At 39.4% G+C, this 23,112-nt stretch overlaps 1 protein-coding gene across 1 annotated transcript in view; it reads left to right on the top strand.

Moving 5' to 3' along the window:
• LIN28B (lin-28 RNA binding posttranscriptional regulator B) overlaps window positions 1-23,112 on the top strand; it is a 69,671-nt gene that overhangs the window by 26,150 nt on the left and 20,409 nt on the right. The window contains exon 2 of the mRNA XM_089665391.1: window positions 7,997-8,181. Coding sequence (XP_089521517.1) covers window positions 7,997-8,181 — 185 coding nt within the window. The remainder of the gene's footprint in view (window positions 1-7,996; window positions 8,182-23,112) is intronic.

Genomic DNA, 23,112 nt, shown 5'->3' with positions numbered 1-23,112 from the left:
CTCCAAAGGTCATTGAGGGCTTGTTTTTAAAGCTACTTTCCAGGTTTTAATAGTTCATCCAAAAGAAACTATTTACTTCACTAACATATGCATGGGTTATGTGCACTCTATAAACTGTATGTAGCATTAGCTACATACAGTATACAGCGCTGTGTTCTGGCAGCAGGGGTGAGAACTTCCTGTCCTGCTCCTGGAATAAAATTGATTTGGGCTGAGCGCTGCTCAGCCATTAACAGGAAGCTACCTCTGATTGTCTGGGATGAGATCATGATGTTATCTGCCCACCTCTCCATCTCAGCCAATAAAAAAAAAAACTTTGTAATAATTCATACTATAAAAAACTCCCTGTGAATGGCTGAGCAGCACTCAGCCTGAATCAGTTTTCTTCCAGGAGTGGGACAGGAAGTTCTTGTCTAGCTGCCAGAATTGTATACTGTATGTAGCCTCTACCTACACAGCACACAAAGCAGCTGCATTTGTTGGTGAAGTAAATAGTTCATTTGGACCAGCTTGGACCACCCTGCACAAAGAGAGAGAGAGAGAGAGCAGCAGTGGCTGTTCTTTATTACAGGAAGCTCCTGCACAGAGGCATACTGGATTACTGCACAGATCTGGAAGAAATGCTCAAAGCAGCACACCAAGATTCAAGTACAAGTATGCATGTCTGTTGTAGACAAAGTATCCTAGACCAGGGTGGATAAAAATCGATTTAAAAAAAAAAAAATCAAAACAATCTGATTTTTTTTATTATTATATTAAATCAGATTTTTTTTATTTTTTAACATTTTATTTAAAAAAAAATACTTTTGGAGTAAAAATCTATCTGAAGGTAGTTTTTCTATTTTAAGATGCATTTAATAATTTAGTTTATTCAGCATGAAATGGAGCTTTAGTTATATAGCATGAGGCTGTATATTCTGGTAAACTCATTCAATGAATCCAAGCTCTGCAAGCTGAGATAACATGCTGCATTGATGCATTCACACAGTTTCACAGTAACCATGAGAAAAAACATGAAATAAAAGAATTTGAGTAGTTCTCCAGCTATGTGTGATTAACCTGTTATCCTAAAATCGGTTCTGTTTTACTAACCTGACAGCTAATTATTCTAAAAAGGAACCCTTCATTTGGTTTGCAAATATTAAAGATTCTAACTACCAGCAAGAATGAGTTGGATTCCTTACATTTAAAGAACACCTGTCATTTTAGATCCATCATGGCAGCGCCTGTTAGCGGGCATCCACTCACTTGCTGCCGCCGCCGCCACGTCCCTCACCTTGTAGTGTCACTGCCAGATTACCAGCCGTCCCATTAAAGTGAGTCAACAGTGGGTCAGAGGAGGAGCCACTGCGGGACAGAGATGACAGTTGCTCTTTAAAAATTATGATATAAAATAAGCCTTTTCTCTAGTGATTTAAATCAAATCCACCCTGTCCCAGACTGTTGAACTCTCAAAGACAAATGTAATATGGATGTTTAGGTTGGATCTACTAATTGTCTGTATTTTAGAAGTAACCTAAACATGTAAGGTATTCCCTCAAGTTTGTGAATACATATATAACTTATCCCTATTGATCCGGTAACTTATGCTTTAAGTAAATACTTCCTTCTTATTCATGTATCTTGTGTGAAATTAGTACCTGCTAAGCTCATTGATGTTTTACTTTCTGAAGACTAGTAAATTTCTTTTAGGATTTAATCTTTCCATTCCTAGATTGTAAGCTCGAAAGAGCAGGGCCCTCGAACCCCTCGTGTATCACATTGTATTGGTATTGTTCTGTCACATGTTCTGTCCCCCTTTGTAATGTACAGCGCTGAGCGAACTATTGGCGCTTTATAAATGCTGAATAATAATAATAATAATAATATAGGGAAAGACATAGGTTACATGTAAGACAAATTCCTCACTGCTGTCATCCAGGGGGAGAAGGAGAATTTTTTTTTTACCCTTTGTACCTGCTGAGCAGGAAAAGTGTATTTTTGTATTGCCTTTCTGTTTTTAAGCCACTCATACAGGGACTGTGGTTGTTACACAGTGCAGATGTTTTTGACAAAGTCCTATAGATCCCCGGTAGTAGACACCAACAGTGTGTTGGCAGGTCACAAGAGGCCAGCTTTGTGTGGGTAGTCTGGAATTTTGTTATCCAGTATCTTACCCAACATTCAAATTTCCTAGCTAAGAGGTGGCATGGTGCGTCCTACTGCTGGAAAGTGCTGCTGAAAACTGGCAACTATATTTACCTTGTGATTTGCTGTGTCATTAGACATAGCTGATCACATGGTAAAAGGCTGCTGTGATTGGCCTTTTACCTAGTTATGTGATCAGCTGTGTCCATAGGACTCAGTGATCACTGACAGCGCCGGGTGCATGCCTCAGGGGATGCGTTCTGGGAGGACGTCATATGACACCCTCCCAGAACTGGATAACCGCGCTGTAGCCGTTTTTCGGCTATGGCGCAGTTGTAAAGTGGTTAATATATTTAAAAAGAATTTTGGGGGATTTTTTTCCTCTCCCCACTATCTCATGGTCTATTTTAGCTGTCCTGATTACGTCCTTACATTTCTTATTGCGTTGCTTGTAGTGTTGGAATGCTGGCAATGACCCCTCTGTATTTTATCTTTTTTTTATAAGCCATTTTTTTCTTTTTAATATGTCTTTTTACATTAAAATTTTGCCACCCAGGTTTAACCTTTTGGTCTTTTATCTTTGTTGCCTATTGGAATACACTGGCTAATACCTCTATTTAATATGTTCCCAAAGTATTTTACCATTTTTCCTCAGTAATCAATGTTTCTAGGATTTGGTCCCATTTAATATCTGGTAGTATTGTGTGCAGTTTAGAAAAGCTGGATCATGAGGGGCCAGTGCGTATCTTTGAAAAAACAAGGAAGACAAACAATTACATCTGCAGCATATGCCATTTTACATTGCATAAGCTGCAACTATCATGGAGGAACTTTAAAAAAACAAAAGAAAAAATGACTGGAACTCCGCTTTAAGAAATGATTGGACCTTAATTGAGTGAGCTGTTCCTTCTGCCCAGTCAATATCTGGATAGTTGAAGTCCATAATGATGACATTGCCCTACCTCGCTGCCGTTTCTAACTGTGAAAGGAGATCCAACTGCTCCTCATCCTTCAGGTTAGGGAGCATGTAGCATAACCCCACTATTAATTTCCCACTTGTTTATTCTCTTTGAAGTTCCACCCATAGGGACTCCACCTCCCCCCTTGCCCCAATTGCAATGTAATTTGTTAGCTAGGCTCCTAGCATTTGTGTACATGCCTCTGTTTTGTATGGATGCATGTTATTTCCCTCTTAGTTGTGTGGCTGTATTTTTGTTTTGCCAACCCACTTACCCAGGGTTCAGGTATTTATGGTTGTAGCACCCTCTGACCTTTGCTTACTGCTGGCTATTGCTTCCTCTAATTCACCCCCAACTAGTTTAAAAGCCCCTCCCACTTTTTGGCCATCCTCCAGAGCAACAGAGCTGCATCCTCCCTTTAAGGTGCAGTTAGTCCCTAATATAGAGCCGGTTCTCCAGGAACCAAAACCCCCTTTCCTGCACCATTCCTCATCCTCTTTTTAATTTCTCTTAGCTCCTGCTGCTTCTCTGATGTGGCTCGAGGTATAGGCAGTATCTCTGCAAATGCCACCTCTGAAGTCCTTCTCTTCATTATAGCTCCTAGGTCCCTGAATTTTTTTTTTTTTTTTTTTAGGACACTCCATCTTCCTCTTAACTTTTGTCTTTTGGTACCAATGTGTACCATGACAGCTGTGTCTTCCCAGCTCCACCCAACAATCTGTCCATCCAATCCACTATATGCCGAATCCTAGTGCCTGGTAAACATATTATTCAGGTGATCATAGTCTTTGTGACAGATTACCCTATCTATCCTTCTGATAATTGAGTCCCCTACCACCAGAACCTGCCTAACCTTGCCCCCCTCCTTACCAGAGCAGTCATTCCCCTGGCAACTAGGGGAGGGAGACCGCTCCAGCAATGCTACCCCTGAGCTGTTATCCCCAACCTCGTGCAACTTGGCATATTTGTTTGGATGTACCAACTCCGTACTAGCCTCTCTAACGCTTTTCTCTTACCCCTCCTTCTAACTGTCTCCCAGCTACCTACTTCTGGTTCCTGTACCTCCATATCTCTCCCCCCACCTCTCTATACTGGCACCTTGCACTAGGGTGGATTGGAAAGGAGGTGGTGTATATAGTGTGGGGGGGAGGGGGGCTTGGATGGTGACTTGTGCTGGCAGGGGGTTATGCGAGTGTGGTGGGGGTCTGCACTGAGGGGGTGGGCTGGGGGTTGGGTCTATACTGTGGGAGGACAGAGGGAAGGAACTCTGCTTAAGAAAGGGAGGGCTGTGGTGGAAAGTGGAGCTGAAAATATATGGGCGGAAAGGGAGTCTGCAGTGGGAAATTCAGATCTGTACTGAGGGGGTGAACTCTAAGGCGGTCTGCAATGGGGGGCTCTGTACTGGGAGGTGGGGTCTACACTGGGGAACGGGGGTTAGGGCTATGGAATGAAATACTGAGGGGGGCTGGGGCTGTTTAGGAGGGGGTGGGTCTGTGTTAGGCAGGTAATTTTGGTTGTATTCTGTACTTTGTCCTGTGTGCATTATTCACTCCTAAGGTTTTGAGCATACTTTTGTCAGGAATGGTTATCCTACTGCTACTGTGACTAATGCAGCTTGCTGCTGAATCACTCAATAATCTATGTATGGAAACTTTTTTTGTGGTTAATATGGTTTTATTTAAAGTGTTTTATTTCTGAAGACATCCATGTTCTTTTCCATAAATGTTTTTATCTGAATTTCTTTAGCTTTTTTGTGAAGGCACTTTCTATATTTGCTTCTTGTATTAGTATTGTTAAAGTAAAACTGAAAGCAAAACTTATTTTTTTTAATTTTAGCCTAGGTTCACACTAATGCGGTACAGGGAACGCCGCAATCCGTGTACTGCACCACATTCCAATTACACTGCCCTTGCAATCTGCTACGAGTGTCATTACAAAGTTAATACCCCAAACGCAGGTTGCAAACGCAGTGTGTTTGCCTGCATCGGATTGCATGTTACAAAACAACCATATCTCTCCGGTTGTGGTGCGTCTCCAAAAAAGGTGTGATGCGGTGCGTTTTGAGCCCATTCAAAAGTAGAATGCTCAAACCGTACTGAATTGCACAGGAATGCAGTGTGGTTCCTGTGCTATTCACAATGAGGTTCATAGTGTGAAGTGAGGGTAAGATAGGGGTTTTAATCCTTCTCCCTATTAGCCACATTCATCCTATTTGTCCTGATGACCTTTATCAGTGAAAGTAAAAGCAAATTCCCACATTTTTAGTGGTCAGCAGAACAGGAATAGAAGGAAAGTCTTCCAAAAAGGACACTAGTTCTTGTGACTCAGGATTTTAGTTTCTGTTGTGGCTATAAGACGGGAAGTAAAGGGATATCTCCTCAATGGGATACAGATGGCAAAGCCTGGCTAGGGGTTATAGCCCTCGCATACTCTATCAAAAAAAAAAATAAAGTTTTTTGCCTATAGTTCTACTCTAAGCATATAAGGGCTCATATAAATAGGATTCTGCCCCCACTGCTTCTTAAAGTGTTTTTTTTTTTTTCTTGAAATGCTGACTGCAAATCATAAAAGATGGTACTAGCCATATTCTATATTCCGCTAAAAGAGCCACAAATTTTACTGAGAAAAATAGGTAGACTGCCATTGGTGATCTCCTTCTGAAAATGTTGGTTGCCTAGCTGTATTTTGCATCTCTACACTTGGCTCATAAACGTTGAAGAAGTGCCCATCAGGATCTGCCTGCTTATTTTTTGTCAGTGATTTAGAGCCTGTGGTGATATGTAGTAATGCTGCTTAGTTTTGAAGCTGGTTGCTTCAAGCTACATTTGCATTCCATAGATTGCACAAGGACAGAAGCAGTTCTGATGAAAGCAAAAGCTCTACGCATTGGTTTACATTTACATTGCCCTACTATATGCAATCCATGGTTGGGTGCTCTTTCAGAGGGCAGGGAGGTAATATGTGACCTCCTCTCTGCCTGTTTTAATCTTGTACATCCTGCATGCAGTTGTGGCGCAGCCCCCTTCACTTAAATGGGTTGTGTTCGGTGGCAGTGCTGCTTGCCAAACACAACAAAGTTTTAATTTTTGCCATGGTTGCGAAGAAAAAATTGTAGCTGCATCTTGGGTACAACCCACTCTAGCCAATATATTCAGTTAAGGGGGGGGGGGGGTAAAAACGGACATTTGAGCCATGGTTTTACTACCACCCTTAACTTAAAGAGGAGCTCCACCCAAAAGGGGAAGTCCCGCTTTAAGTACTGCTTCCCCAATCCCCCATTAAGGATTGGCACCTTTGGGGAGCACGGGGGGTACCTGAATCTGACACTTCTGGTCCGATCGCCTAGGTGATCGGAAGCGGAAGGTGTCCTCAGTCCCTCCCTCTCGCCTTGTAGTCTTTTGGGACACGTGACAGGTCCCAGAAGACTACAGGACCATTCACGAAGCGCAGTGCTACTCGCGCATGCACAGTGGGTACCCGGCTGTGAAGCCGCAAGCTGTCACAGCCGGGTGCCCACACTGAAGATGCCGGCCTCCTGGAATCCAGGATGGCCGGTGAAACAAGCTGCGGGGGACACACCATGGGACCCAAGGAACAGGTAAGTGGTTGTTTTTTAAAAGTCAGCAGCTACAGTTTTTGTAGCTGCTAACTTTTATTTTTAATAGGTTGAGTGGAACTCCGCTTTAATATAGCAGCTAGAGTGGGTTGTACACAAGATGCAGCTGCAATATATGCTTCGCAGCCACAAAGGGTGGCTCAAATGCCTGTTTTTACTACCCCCCAACTGCAAGTGTAAAATAGTCCTTAGGATTAGCATGTTATTTTTTTTAGAAAAGGCAGTAGAATGTTTTTTGTCATTTATAGGCTTCTTTTAAATGTACACTTTTTTGTTGTTGAATGTCTTAATTCAGTGTTAAAATATTACATATGCAATGTTTTCTATAGAAGAGGAGTGGCTGTATTTCTGTATTATATACTTCTTAACTGCTGAAGTACCCACTGTTTAATGATGCATTCAATTGCAACTTCCTGGCTCAGCGTAAAGCGTTCTTTTCCATCTTTAAGTGTTTTTTATTGCCTTTTTATTCTCTTGGATTTTGAAACCATGCATATCTACATAATAAGTGTAATTTTAGTAAGTGAAATATGTTTATAGGCTTGTACACAGTGGGTTGATATGTAGAGATTCAAGTAAGGGGAAAATAACCAGTTATCTACTAACAATCATATTCTACTGTGTTCTATAACTATACTTGAAATTAGATTTTTTGGTTTTGTTTGTATGGAAAGCATTTTAAGCCCCCGGTCATATCAAAACCAATTTTAAAATCGTGCTTACAGTGAAGTGGCACGATTTCAAAATCGGATGACCTGCCGATTTCAGTTGCGATTTGCAAGACATCTGACACAGGAACCGCACCAATATGACTGATCTAATAGCGAACAATAGGGTGCGACTTGTCATATGATTTGCAAGTTGCCTGACATGCATATCGCATGCCAAGTCGCACCCGATATGACCAGAGTGTAATCGGTTATGTATATTTATTTTGTACAAGCAGCTGTTGAAGACCTGCTTAAATAGTTTCAAGATCTTGTATTAAAAACAAAAATAGAAATTATATAATGTACAATAAATATTTTATATAGACAAAACCACTTTGGCTATTGGTACTTTTAAAAGGGGAAGAGTGCGACAGACTAGGGGACAAGTGAATTTAGTAGGCTGAACATTGAAGGGTGTCATGTAAGGTTGACTTTTCATTTTTTACCAAATATCCCTGTTTGTATAATGAATTCAAAATTCACTTACCTGCATATTAAATATTTAGGTATGCATTTCTTGTAGTTGAATCATACACTTTTACCATTGGTATTACCTGTATCTGATTTAGTTTTTTTTCTTCCAGAGTAAACTATATATGGAAGGTTTTAGAAGCCTGAAAGAAGGAGAACCAGTGGAGTTCACATTTAAGAGATCTTCCAAAGGCTTTGAATCATTACGGGTAACAGGCCCAGGAGGGAATCCCTGCATAGGAAGTGAAAGAAGACCCAAGGGAAAGATGGTTCAAAAAAGAAAACCAAAAGGAGATAGGTAAGTTCACAGTTCCTTTTCCTTGATCCCATCCAACAGTGCTTGTGAATAGAGGCTGTTGTAAGTTCTTTGTTGATCCTTTTTTCATGTCTAGCAAATACTAGACAGCTGTGAAACCTGTAAACAATAAATAACAAGAATAGAAATATTGTGCTGGAATTATTTTTGCGGGGAAAAAATCCAGCCAATCAGAAAAGGAGAGAACATATGTGAGCAGACTTCTGAAGGTAAAGGAGATAGTAATAATAATTTTTTTTTTCTTTTCATTTTTCGCAACTACTGTCTAGGGATTGCTGGAAAGCTACTTCATGAGAGAGAGAGAGAGAGCTTTATAGCGTTTACAATATCTTCTATATGCAAACAATTATTGTTGAAAAGCAAAAATCTAACATTGCACCTATCAATCCTTTAAAGTGTGGGTTGCATCTTTCTTTAGGCTTTTTAAAAAAATTTTCAACTGGTGATGCTGCCAGTAACACACTGGACAGAGGAGCAACTGAAACACCTTTGGATAGCAGCATTGTCAGCCTGGGGAGAGAGCAGTGTTAGATGCGTTAGCAGATACAGATGAACTCCTCTACAGTTAAGGTCAAACTTTAGTCAACACTTCTTTTTTTTTTTTACAATTTTTATTTTGACAAGAAAGGCAGTTTCCAACATAATCAAAAGACAAAGGTATGAAGAAAAAGCGTCCATAGGTACAATACACAACTACCAGTATTCAATAGGCATAACAGACAATGCAATAGCGAATTGAAGAGAGAGCGGTCAGGACTGGCTGAAATGTCAGACTGTGAGAATAAAGGGACAATGAATAATCATAAAAAAGAAAAATAAACAAACATTCCAGTACCTCAAATCACATCATGATAAAGTCTAGTCTGATGTAGACTTATGACCAAGGGGGAAGCACCTGTGTTATGTGGAGAAGAAAGGACAGAGAAGTAGTAAAGAGAAGCAAAGAAAAAAGGTGAGTGAGGAAAGGATGGGGGGGGGGGGTAATAATGTTGGTATGACTCAGGGGAAGGTGAAAGGAACTTCTAACATCCATCGGAGCCCATGTCAGAGAGCCTAGCCCTCCTCAAAATATGTAAACTGATTCCACAAAGTCCAGGTTTTCAAGTACACTTCTAGTTTATGTTATGAAGAGAACAGTAAATCCTCCATCCGATTCAGTTCCTCTACCTTTTTTTGAGCTAAAGTCCAATGGATGGTTTCTGGGCGCTTTTGCAAGTTAGAGGGATACATGATTTGGTGGCATTAAGGAGGTGGTGGAGTATTGACTTCTTATACAATTTAACAGGCATATTGGAGACGTGGAGGAGGGAGAAGGCTGGGTCCTCTGATACGAAATAAACAGTAAATTTAACACTTTTAATCAGCTAAACAACCTTTATTTTTTTTTGGGGGGGGGGGGGGGGCAGTTTGTACATTTATTTAATAAAAGCTGCTCCTTATACAAACCACTTTTAGTGTTAAATGGTTTGCCAATTTTGCTGGACAGCCTGGTCTGTTAAAGTTAAGAAAAAAATTGGTAGGTTCACTGGTCAGATCACCAGGTGAAAATAAAGGGAACAAAAGCCTAAAGAAAAACTAATGCAGTCACCACATCTGAGATTGTAAGCTGCAAAATAATAAATGGTTTGTTTTTTGGGTTTAATACCACTTATACTTTCATTCATTCCCCCATCTGTCAATTCTCAGTGCACACAGGTACTATTGACATTTTGGAGTTTTTTCTTTTCTTTATTTTAATACCCAAGCAGCTAGGTGAAAGCTACGATTAAGAATTGAATAATTGTAAGAAAGTGTATGTATAGCCCATAGTTTGTGTGTGTGTGTGTTGGTTTGGTTTGTTAAACGTTTGCCAGGTTTTTTTTTTTTTTCAATCTGTGTACTACTGGGGAAATGTTACCTTCACTTTCTGTTCCAGAGATAGTGGAGTGGTGGATCTTTCCACTAAGGATACAGACAGCAAAAAAACCCAAACCCTTCCTCTATCCAAAACTAAAAAATGTTACGCCTGAACATACCTCTAAAATGATTTGCCTACTTTAACCACTTCTCACCCGACCAATAGGAAAATGAGGGGCCAGGGCGGGACTCTCGTCGATCCAGGTGGGTGTCATATGATGTCTATCCTGTATCACGCCTTGCACGTGCTTGCAGGGCTGCGCTGTGGCAAGATCTTTCACCGGCTGTGTACCATGGACACAGCCAATGACAGATCTGTGTACCGGCCAGTTGCCAGTATAATGTGACCTGCTGTGACCAATCACAGCAGGTCACATGACAGTTGTAAACAATGGATGGCTTCCTTTCATGCCATCCATTGTATACAATTGTGTCACTAGCTGTGATTGGTCACAGTGATCACGTTCACAGGCTGGACCAATCAGAGCCCATCTGTGTCATGTGATTAGCTGTGGCTAATCACAACAAAAAAACCTGAATGCATCGATTTTTATTCAGTTAAATGCTTGCTTATAGCAAAAAGATTCTTTGCTATAAGCAATAATATTGTGTAAAAAAAACAAACAAAATACTGATCACTATATTATAGTATTTTGGTCATAGTGTAATATGAAAAGAGAAAAAAAGTAATTAAAAAATAATTGAAAAAAAAAATTTTTTTGTACTGTCACCAGTCAGTGTCCCTGATCACTGCCACACCAGTTATATGATGACGCTGTACTGCACTGGTGAGGGTATGTTAAAAAAAAAAAAAAATTGTTGAAATTTTTTTTTAAATTCCTAATTTTCCAAAACATTATGACAAAAAAATTACAACTTCAAAAAACTCGCCATGAAATACGTTGGACTGTCTGCTTTGTAAAAAGGGGTCATTTGGGGGATATCTGTACTGTTCTGGCATTCGTGGGCCTCAAGAAATTAGATTGGCTGTCAGTACTTCAGGATTGATCAATTTTCAGATATATCCCATAGTTTGTGAACTCTATAACTTTCCTACAGACTAAATAACAAATACAGATTTGGGTTATTTTCACCAAAGAAATGTAGCAGAATACATCTTAGCCTAAATTTATGAAGAATAATTATTTATTTACAAATTTTTATAACATAAACAACATTTTTTTTTTTTTTTGTTAATTTAGCAAAAGATAAAACCCCCAGTGGTGATTAAATACCACCAAAAGAAAGCTCTAGTTGTGTGAACAAAATGATAAAAATTTAGTTTGGGTACAATGTTGCATAAATTGTCATTCAAAGTGTGAGAGTGCTGAAACCCAAATATTGGCCTGGGCAGGAAGGGGGTATAAAAGTGCCCGGTAGGCAAGTAGTTAAAGCTCAAATGTGTTTATTTGCTATGCTGGCGGTAAAGTATATGTAAACTCTCACCTTTAAAACAACCCATTCAGTTTAACTACTTTCCCTCTGGAAGATTTACCCCCCTTCATGACCAGTCCATTTTGTGCTGTTTGGCACTGCGCTATTTCAACTGGTAATTGCGCATTCGTGCAATGCTGCACCAATACAAAATTTATGTCCTTTTTTCACACAAATAGAGCTTGCTATTGGTGGTATTTGATTACCTCTGCAGTGTTTACTTTTTGCGCTATAAACAAAAAAAGACTGAAAATTAAAAAAACAAAACTATTTTTCACTTTTGGTTATAATAAATATCCAATAAACTCAGTCATAAATTTAGGCAAAAATGTATTCTGCTACATGTCTTTGGCAACTAAAAATCCCAATACATGTACATTTAATTGGTTTGTGTGACAGTTATAGCGTCTACAAACTATGATGTGTGTGTATATATATATATTGGAATTTCCACAGCTTTCACTTTCTGACTGACTAACACATTTCTTGAGGTGCTAAAATACCAGGGCAGTACAAACCCCCCCCCTTCCCAAATGACCCTTTTTTGGAAAGTAGACACCCCAAGAATTTTTCAGAGGCATGTTGAGTCCCTGAAACATTTTGTTTTTTGCCACAAATTTTTCAAAAATGACACACTTTTTTTTTTTTTTCCTTACACAAAGTTGTTACTTAAATGATATATTGCTCATGCATGCCATGGGTATATGTGGAATAACACCCCAAAACACATTCTACTTCTCCTGAGTATAGGGATACACATGTTGGAGGCGTTTTGGCAACCTAGCTACATACAAGCCCCCAAAATCCAATGACCACCTCCAAGCTTTCAAAGGGCATATTTTCTCATATCAATTCTCCACTACCTATCACAGTTTTGAAGGCTCTAAAATGAAAGGATAGTACAAACTCCCCCGACCCCGTTTTGGAAAGTAGACGTCCCAAGGAATTTTGATATGCGGCATGGTAAGTATTTTACTGATATCATTTTTGTCACAGGGTTTTGAAAAAGGAAAGAAAAAAATACATTTTTGTTTTCTTTCTTCATTTTCCAAAAATGTGACAAAAAAATTAGATCTGCAAAATACTCACCATGCCTCTTAGCAAATACCTGTGAATGTCTACTTTCCAAAAAGGGGTCATTTGGAGGGGTTGCTTCTATCTTGGCAGTTCAGGGCCAACATTAGAAGCTTATGCCACACATCACCCACTCTTGAACACCAAGCCTTTTCTGACACTATTTGTTTACATGAAAAAAGCTGTTTTTTTTTTGTTTGTTTTGTTTTTTGTTTTTTTTGCTAGAAAATTACTTTGAACACCCAAACATTATATAATATTTTTTTAAAGCAGATGCCCAAGAGAATAAAACAGTGAGTGTTGAAATTTTTTACGTCACACAGTATTTGCACAGCGATTTTTCAAACGCAAATCTTTAGGGAAAAATAAACTTTTTATCATTTTAATGCACAAAAACACATATGATATAGTGCCCAATTATTTGATAAAATATAAAAGATGATGTTACGCCAAAAATAGATACCAAACATAACATGCTTTAAAATTGCGCATGCCTGTGCAATGGCAACTAAGTACATACATTTTTAATATCGATGGGTGATGCTTTAAAAGCCTTTTATAGGTCACCAATTTATATTTACACAGTCTAGTGCTAGAATAACTGCCCTCATCTAACGTTCGTGGCGATACCTCACATGCATTTTTTTTTCTTAGTAAAAATTATTTTTATACTGTCCCTTTCATTTAATTTTTTTTTTAATTAATTTTGTTGCTATTACAAGGAATGTAAATATCCCCCTGTGACTGCAATAGGCATTGACAGGTATTCTTTTTTGAGAAATCTGGGGTCTATTAGACTCCAGATATCTCCACTGCCCTTACATCACCTGATCTCACCAAGATCGGTGTGATCAGATGCTTTCCCAATTTACAAATGGTGCTGTTAAAGTCTGGCGAAACAAGTTTCTGGTCTCTTGGACCATAGAGATGATTGGATCCATTCTGGTCTCTGATCAGCTCTATAGTCAGCTAGCGGAACTGCTGACTGGATTCTCGGATTCCCCTGTAGGAAGGAGAGCCCTGGAAGGCTGCAGGAGGGGGCACTGTCCCTTCCTACTGCTTGTAAAAACTATTCAGCAGTTAATTGGACACTAGGATTGCTTATACATGAAAGCCAACTGCCAGCTGGAAAAAAAGATACCAGGTTGATGCCTGTAGCTGCAGGCATCATCCCAGTATTACCAATCAAAATCCAGTGATGTACAAGTACATTGCATGTCCATGTTGGGCATAGTGTAACAGCAGAGAACACGGGTATATGATGAATCGGGTCTGGACCAATATGACCGCAATTCATTCTTTTTTGTAATGCCCATGTTGAGGGTTAGGCGAAAAAAAGTTTTACATTCAGAAACCATGATAGGTTTCCATGCGAATTGTCTGGCAGGAGATGAATTTGGGTGGGCGGTGATGTATTGTGCGTATAAATTGTTTTGGCCCACAATCAATTGTGAAAAACAGCAGAGCGGCTAAATGCTAGAGCTGGCAGTGAACGGGTCTGATCCTGCTAACGCTGCTTTTTTGGGGACACTATGCAAATCAGGCACTAGTATAGTTCTGTTCATGATCATTATATTGACCCGTACAAACACTATACTAGTAATGGGGGTGATCAGCGACCTATAGTGTGCAGGCAATCTAACGCTAGCTGACCCTGGCTGGGAGGGGCGCTAACTGACCCTGACGTTATCTTATGTTGCTAGCGGCAGGAATACAGTGATACGTGAAAAATTCTATATACTGACACTGTACTAATGGCACTGGCTGGGGGTGATGGGGTGATCAAAGGGTGAATAGTGGCAATCAAAAGGTTAAGTGTGCTAAACGTGTGTGTGTGTAAAATGTAGTGCTTTTACTCGGTGTGGAGTTCGCTCTTCTCTCCCTGGACCGACCAGGGGGGCATCGGGGGGCATAGGCACATTCACACCCCTAAATAGGAAGCAACGTAAGATTGCGTTGTTTTGCCCAGAGCCGCTGCTCGCCCACAAAATGTGGGTAGTTAAGTAGTTAAAAAAAAAAAAAAAACTTTAAAAAAATTCTCAATATGGTATTTATTTTATTTTTTATACTTTTGTCAGAATAGTACAATGTTGCCATAGTAACATTGTACTACTGTGGGGGGTGATCAGGGATTTTTTTAAATTTTTTTTACACTTTGCTTTGCAGGAGAAATAAAGATCCTTTCCCCTGCAATGCAAAGCTTGCTGTCATGAACCTAACGCCTTCATGAACTGTTATATCTGTGATCGTACGGGTACATCGCTTTGCCTTTAGCTGCTGCCCGGCCGCAGTACATTGCTGGCAGTCAGGAAGCTTTTAAAATAGAAAAGAAGAGCAAAACAGCTGTATGTACATGTGAACAAAAAACATTATAACCACATTCTTTTCCTTTTATAAGTGATCACATACCTTCTAAGCTCCTTATGCATCTGAGAATACAGAGCTGGGGGAGGGCATGTGAGCAGTGTGATAATTGGAGGAGAGCAGACTGAGTTCCCAGCACAACCAGAACACTGACCACACTTTGTTCTCAGGCCTAGTGTGGTCAGTTTTTTTTTTCCTTATAGGAAAGCAGAGGGACTGACAGGATTTCAGACAAAGAAAGGAATACAAAATAAACAGGATACTTTTTGATACAGTACAGCAGGCACATATCAGGAATATGAAATGTTGTGTTTGATCTACAGATGAATGAAAGGGAGTAGATACAAAAGTAACAATGTTACTTTGTATTATTCTGTCCCTGTCTATAAACCTTGTATCAGACAGTGTTCTTTTTTGATAGCAGCAGCTTCTACAGCTGCTGTATCATTTTGACATTCAGAAAATCTCTGCAAGTGGGGGGGGGGGGAAGCAGCAGCAGGGTAGAAGGTCAGGGCATTCTGCATAGTCCCTGCATATAGCAATATGTAGTTTGCATGTGCTTTTCTATGTTTTCCCTTTTTACTCTTTTGGAAGAGAGGTTTTCTGGAGCACTAAAGATCCACATTTTAAGGCTGCAATCTGTGATTCATCCATTTTGTAAAGTGCTTGGTGATTACAGTGGGTAAATAAATATTGGGTGCTGGTAAATTTTTACCTGGGATTCTGGGCTGAATTCATTTAGCCTAGTTGCTTTATTCATTCCAATAATATAGAATGTTTTGTCTTTCCCCACAGATTTGTTTTTTGTTTTAAATTGTAATAAAAAGTGCCATACTGAGGCTTTTTAAAATGATAATAAGCGCTAGGAATATATGTAGTTATTCATGTTTTTTTTTCTAGAGATTAAATAAAACAGGAGCGATTAAAATAATCCAGCACTCTAACCTTTTTTTCTATATTGGACATATTCTTTGCTGAATTGTTGGTTCAGGTTCTCTCTAGGATTGTATAATGTAATGGTTGCCTGGCAACGTGAAAATGCGGGTCTTCCACGATCTGCAGTGTCAGGTAGAGCTTTAGAGACCTTGGTGCTTGTGTTGCTAAGTAACGTGAGGTAATCACAAGGCCCTTAAATAAAAATGGATCCTATTGAAAATAGGATATTGCATGCAGGAATTTATCATGCTGCCAGATGCAGCCGTTGGCTTGTATGTGTTAAACGGGTATTTTGTTTAAGATCGAATCTTCCCTATTAAAATCCGTTTATTGATATTTAAAACATATTAAAATCTATTTAATAATGGTATGTGCTGTGACAAAGCCTACTTTTATATAGAACAAGTGATTTTCCACCTTATGGCTTCTCAGTGGAAATTGTTTAATTTTTCTATCATTATGACTGAAGAACGTAAACCCACCCTAACACCCTTGATCACCGTCTGTGCAGCTGCTGAGTAACTTGGAAATGAACTGTTTTTTTTTTTGTTTTGTTTTTTTGGGCCCCTGCAGATTTGGGTCATAATGTACTAGTATACACTGCATACTAGTACATTAAGAAGGACTTGCCTTTACACAGAGCTCTCCAGCACTGTGCTGTCATGACTCCCCAGCACTGCCATCTTCACCCGGTCTTCCTTCTACTTCCACTTTTAATGTATTCTATGCATTAAAGTTAAAAATCTTCTGTTGCAGATGATTTCCCCCCTCCACACCCCCCCCCCAGCCCCCCTTATACGTACCTGCACCTGATCTTGATCAAGCACCGTGCCCGAGCGCAGCAGCTCTCTCCAGCTCTCTCTCTCCTCATTGGGCAGATTGAGAGCAGCAGGAGCCATTAGCTCCTGCTCCTGTCAATCAAAACCAATGATGACGATGCCGAGGCTGGGGCTGAGCCTTGCTGTCTGTGTAGATAGACACAGACAGTGGGGCTCAAGAACGAGCCTGCATGTGTGTTACCATAGGAGGTGGCTTCCTATGGTGGCACATGGAGAAGAGGAGGAGCCGAGTGCCCTGACAGAAGACCCAAGAAGAGGAGGATCAGGACTGTTCTGTGCAAGGCAGGTAAGTATGTTTATAGTTGAAAAAAATATTTAAAATACCAATCTTTTATTATACTTTTAAACAGACGTTTAGTGGGGTAAGAGCTGCTTCAGGGTGCCCAGTTGTCAATTCTCATCAAAAATATATGCAGAAATATTTAGCATTTTTGTATACTTTTGTATTAAGAAATTATTTAAAGACTTTCTTTCTTAGTCTGTATTTTGTAGCTTTTCTTTTTAACTAGCAGGTAAGGATTTGATCTCCTTTTTACACAAGACTTCCTGGTAGTCTGTTGTAAATGCCTTGCGGTTGAGTACATAGGCATTGTTTTCCTGGATTTGAAAGCAGTCATTGCCTATTCCAATTGCATGCATGTGCTTGAGCAGCATTGCATTCAAATGCTAATGCCAGGGTATCCAAATCCTTACAGTGCTCAGTAGCACAAGCTGTAATTTAAACATACAAGTGTGTGACTAATTCCATTGACCCATGCTTTGTAAGCCTTCAGAATTTTCACTCAATCAAAGCCAGCTACCAGACAGGCAAATACTACTGTGGCACCCTTATTTGTAAAGGAAATATTACGTATGTAGTAAAGATGTTAAACATGTACATTTTCAAATATTGACCCAAATTCATAAGTATTCTTAATCACTTCAAGTCCAGACACTTTCACCCCCTTCCAGTCCAGGACAATTTTCAGCTTTCAGTGCTATCACACTTTGAATGACAATTGCGTGGTCATGCAACACTGTATCCATATTCATTTTTTTGAGACAGATAAAACTTTATTTTGGTGGTATTTATTCACCACTGGGATTTTTATTTTTTTTTCTATATAAATGAAAAAGTCAAAAATTTGAAAAAAAAAGTGTTTTTCTTATAAAATTTAGCAAATAATCTTTCTTCATAAATCTTGGCCAAAATCTATTCATCTATCTTTTTATTAAAAAGAAAAAAAACAAAATGTAAAACATTTTTTTGAAAAATTTATAATTTTCGGTTATTTTTTTTATATTTTTTTTTAACTTACTGTCACCCTAGCAGTACAGTGTCACCATAGTGGGGGGTGATGAAGAATTTTTTTTTTTTTACACTGATTGCTTTTACACCCATAAAGGCTGTAAAAAGCAATAATTTCTCCTTCTCTCTGGCTGCATTCCTGCAGCCATTGAGAAATACTGTGCGAGCTGTGATTGGTCACAGCTTGTCACACTGTACAAGGCTGTTGTGAATAGCCTTGTACCATGTGACCTCTGTGATCATTCACAGATTTCACAAGTAGTAAGCAATGATGTCAGGAAGAGAAATCTTGTTTACTACTATTCCTGTGATCACTGATTGGCCAATCAGTGATCACATGAATTGGGACCTCACACAGAGGTCCCATACAGCGATCGGTGTTCCACTGTGCTGCGTGCTCCCAGGGAGCATGCACAGGCACTGCATGTGGGGGGAGTTTAGAAAACGTCCACCCGCATCGGCAGCGCTCCCATCCAGCTGTTTATTGACATGGGCCGGACGGGAAGAGGTTAAAAAAAGAAAAAAAACACAAAGAGAAAATAGGTTGATGCTTGCAGGCGTGGCACCATAGAGGCTTGGGCTTATCATGAGCGGTGGAAGTTCACATTCCGAACTATAGCACTTTAATTATCTTCTGTTTTATTTGTTTTGAGAAGTCTAATACTGCTAGTGTAGGCAGGTGCATTGGCTGAGTGAAGGCTTTTCTTTTTTTCTTTTTTTTTCTTTTCCCCTAACCTAGAATTGTGGATACTTAAATTGGAATTCCACTAACTAATCCAAAAACTGCTCCCACCCTCCTTTTAACAACTATAACAACTACCCTGTAGAAGGAAGATGCATATACTTATTAATTCTCAGGATGCTGCAGTCCATTTACATGATCTGCTCCCAGCAACTTCAGGAGAGAGGAGAGACAAACAAGAACTGATGCCCCATAGTAAACCTATGATTGACATCATCCCTCAGGCATTCCATCCATTGTCGGTGCTTTCTCCTCTCCCCTGAATCCAGCTGCTGGGAAGATCACATGACCAGACCGGAGCACCCTGAGAATAGGTAAGTATGTAAGTGTGTATCTGCACAGACTTTTGCATGTGTTCCCTCTGCTTACGTAAGTTTCCTCTGGGGATTCTGGTTTCCTCCCACACTTTAAATACATGCTGGTAGGTTAATTGGCAACTGCCTAATTGTCTCTACTATATGTATGAATATGTGTTGGGGACCTTAGATTGTAAGCTCCTTGAGGGCAGGGGCTGATGTGAATGTACAATTTATATATAAAGGGCTGCGTAAATTGTCGCCACTATAGAAGTATCTGTACCGTAATTTAAAAAAAAACTGAACTCTGTAGACTAACATTTTGTGCAGCTGCAGAAAATTTTCATTACTTTTTGGTTTTCAGCCATTTTTTGGTTATGGGTAGGAGCTATTTATTCATCCATTCACCAAAGATGGATGACACTACACTTTTGAGTGCACCAATGATGCCATTCACGGGTGTGTGTTTTTTTTCATGACTCTGAGTGCCTCTAATGTTCTTGGTGTTTTCAGTCATCTTCAAATGTGCTTTTTGTATTTCATATGAATACCAACTGATTTGATGCTAATCACAAGTTTTACCTTTTTTTTTTTTTGCCATTTTTCAGGCACTGTACTCATATAGTACGTACATAGCGCACTGCATCTTGCAGGTCTAGGGGTTATTAAATGCCTCTGATATAAACACCTGTATGCTCCTGCAAACAAACAGAGTGCACCAACCTAGTGCATTATCCACAGATCAATTTATTAAAAAATGGATAAAGTTATACTCCCAAACATTTCTGTAAACAGTCACCACATGATGTAAATTTGCTGAAACCCAATGGACCCTGTAACACCTGAAAAGAGCCATTTAGGACAAGGGCAAGGCTGACTCATTTCGAGGGAATCCCTCTTCCTCAGTGCCAGAGGGGCTCATGTGATGCAATCCGGCTCATGTGATAGTCAGGATAGTGGCCTTTAGTCCTTCTCACTCATGCACAGGAGAATTTGAATATTCTATTTGACCTGTATGCATCTAACAGGAAACCATGGACCATTAGTACCAAGTTAATCTTGAGGAAAGAGAAAATACAAATTGTGTTTTTAAAGCCTGCAGGAATGTTGGCATTGCTGTATCAGAGCAGTGAGGATACCGTGGAATTAAGATGTTCCGTTTTCATGTTTAATGCAGAATGTGCAGCACTTTGTCCTAGTGTTTCATTACCCCACCTCATTGCTGGCATCTGTGGAATGTTCCAGTCATTTAGTGTTTGATGAATCATCCCTTGCTGCTTTTTGATGATCTTTAAAGAAACTCTAGATTTAAAAAACACTATTTACTACATACATTTTGTGGTTTAGTATTATCAGTAGTCCCCTTACAATTTGTTGGAGGTCAAGACTTCTATGAAAAAAAGCATGGTAACCTGTCACCCACCCATTAACTAAAGTAGGCTCATGTCTTTTTAATTTGCACAGAACATGAGGTTAGTCATTTTTAAATGGCATCCACTGCATTACTGAAGATACATTTTATCAATGCAGGTATTAAAACTGAATCTAATGCAGGTATAAAATGCACATACAGTTGTATTATCATTAATTGTTATTTAATCATTTAATTTTTTTAAATGCAAGCAGTGTAGGTACCTATTGCAGTCTCTGTACAGCTCAGATTGAGGCAGCACAAGGAGCCAGTCAGTTGAGCTGCAATGCAAGGTGTAAATGATAATAGAAGTGAGCAGAGTACCCAGAGATCATTAGCTCATTAGTCTTCTGCTTCTCCTTTCACTGTCCATTCAGAGGTTGTAGTTGTAAAGGATAAGTGTAAAGCTGGGTGTACACTAGTAATATTTCAAACGAAAATCCTCAGAACATTTGATTCATTCAAGAATAGTTTGATTTTCCTTTGCTTTTAACATTCTGTTTTGGAATGAACGGACTTTACTAAACAAAAACCACATACACTGTAAAGAAAATTTTCCATCCTGCCACTTCAAATTTTCCTGTCACTGTGGACGAAAACAGACATCAATTTGACTCCACTAATGATGAGAAAAAACAATCTTACAACAAAAAATGTTAAATGAAATTCTACTAGAGTATACCCAGCTTAAGTGTTCTTGAACTGCAGCAGATAAAAATCAGGTCTTCTGTCCTGCCAGACAGAACTGTGTGGTGTGGCAGAGCAGTGTAAATCTCCGATCTGGATAACACAAATCCTTTGGTAGGTAAAATGGATATCTTAATATTCATTTCATCTGTGTGCTTAACTATTGGTCTGAAGATCCGCTTTAAAGGATGCTGAAGATGCAGCTTTTTTATTATAGCACTTAGACTGATCATGTGATTAAGAGCAAGCTGCATGGTCCTATGAACTTTAGCATAATCACATTGGGGTTGATTTACTAAAGGAAAATATTCTCTGCACTGCAAGTGCACCCACAAGTGTAGTTGCTCTAGATCTGAGTGGAAGCTCTGCTGATTTCTTTCAATCATGTGCAAGCAAAAATGCAGTTTTTTTCCTTGCACGTGATAGGGTATTCTTTGCAATGTGAAGCTCATTTACTAAGCTCCGGAGCAAATACATTTGCAGTACACAGTATATTTGCCTTTAGTGAATCAACCCCCAAAGTAAAACATTTCTCAAAGAGCGAGCAATACTGTGATCCTACACATAGTTTTTGTTTTTTTTTGCATGTAATCCACCAGTTCTATTGTCTAACAGCATGCTGTCTGATTACATTGTAATAAATGTAACAGCATCTGTTCCTTCTTTAAATGCTGCGATCCTAATTAAGTCAGATGCAAAGCAGGAGCGCCTATCCAAAGTCAACCACAGTCTTTTGGGCAAGGATCTATAATCTTGGCATTGAGTTTTAGAAGAAATCAGATCTTTGCAAATTTATGTGCAACATACACATGGAAAAATGAATAAAAATGACCTCTCGTTTATTTTGCTTCAAGGGCTAACCTTGTAGCTTCTTAACATACTTGTCCTTTTTTTCTTTTGCTTGTAGTTGCATACATTTCAATCTAAATCTCATATAATGTGCTTGTTGACTAGGATATGTTTCATGTTATCTTTTATGGCTGGTTTTAATATGTAAACTGATTGGACCCAAGCTTTAGGGCAGGTGGGTACAATGCAAATATAGTGCAAAGGACATTATGCGGTTGATTTACTAAAACTGGAGAGTGCAAAATCTGGTGCAGCTGTGCATGGTAGCCAATCAGCTTCTAACTTCAGCCTGGAAGCTGATTGATTTCTATGCAGAGCTGCACCACATTTTGCACTCTCCAGTTTTCGTACCTCTGTTTTTTTTTTCTAATGATAATATTGCTCTACTCCAGTCTTTATTCTCCTTAAAAGCAAAAGGCTGGTTAGGTGAAATTGAATGATCTTCTACCCAATTTATGAGGTGTGTTGGCTTTTTAGTGTGTAATATCATATTTCTCTCAATCAAGTTATCTTGCATGCCACATGTAGTGATGAATATAAGATCTCATTGAATATATTCACAATGTGAGAGATAAATGGTCTGTGCTTCGTGGACACTTGTAGGCGCAAGTTTCTTTTGATTAGTGTCTGTCCAACTGCTGACCTGAAAAACAAAACAGGCAAATGGGACCCCAAATGTAGACTTGTTGGTAAAAGCTCATGATTGCCTAATGAAAAACATTCTGTGAAGCCTGGTGAGTTTCACTCAGTGAAACGACATCTGCTTCACTTCTTGAAACTTCTGCTTCAGCATTGTTTACAGATGCAAATGATTCATTGGTCAAAAACAGCTGCAGCTTCATACTTGACCAAATGGTCTATCCTTGCAATAGAATCATGGCTGTGGGGACAGATGCCCTGCCATTCAAAGGAATAATTAAAATAAATACAATGGATGGATAGAATGAAATCTGAATGGCTTTGTGGAACTTATAATTCTTAAAGGGCTGGGCCTCCATAAATATACATCGCTACAGGTGTGTTGGGCAGCATGATTAGGGGGGCTATGTGGTGTGCACGTCCAGGATGGTTTTTGCCATCTGATGAACTTATGGCTC

Source organism: Staurois parvus, unplaced genomic scaffold (genome assembly GCF_062004578.1).
Source record: "Staurois parvus isolate SC_StPar_1 unplaced genomic scaffold, SC_StPar_1.0 ptg000048l, whole genome shotgun sequence".
NCBI classification, from domain to species: domain Eukaryota; kingdom Metazoa; phylum Chordata; class Amphibia; order Anura; family Ranidae; genus Staurois; species Staurois parvus.
This window is presented reverse-complemented; position numbering and strand designations above follow the sequence as displayed.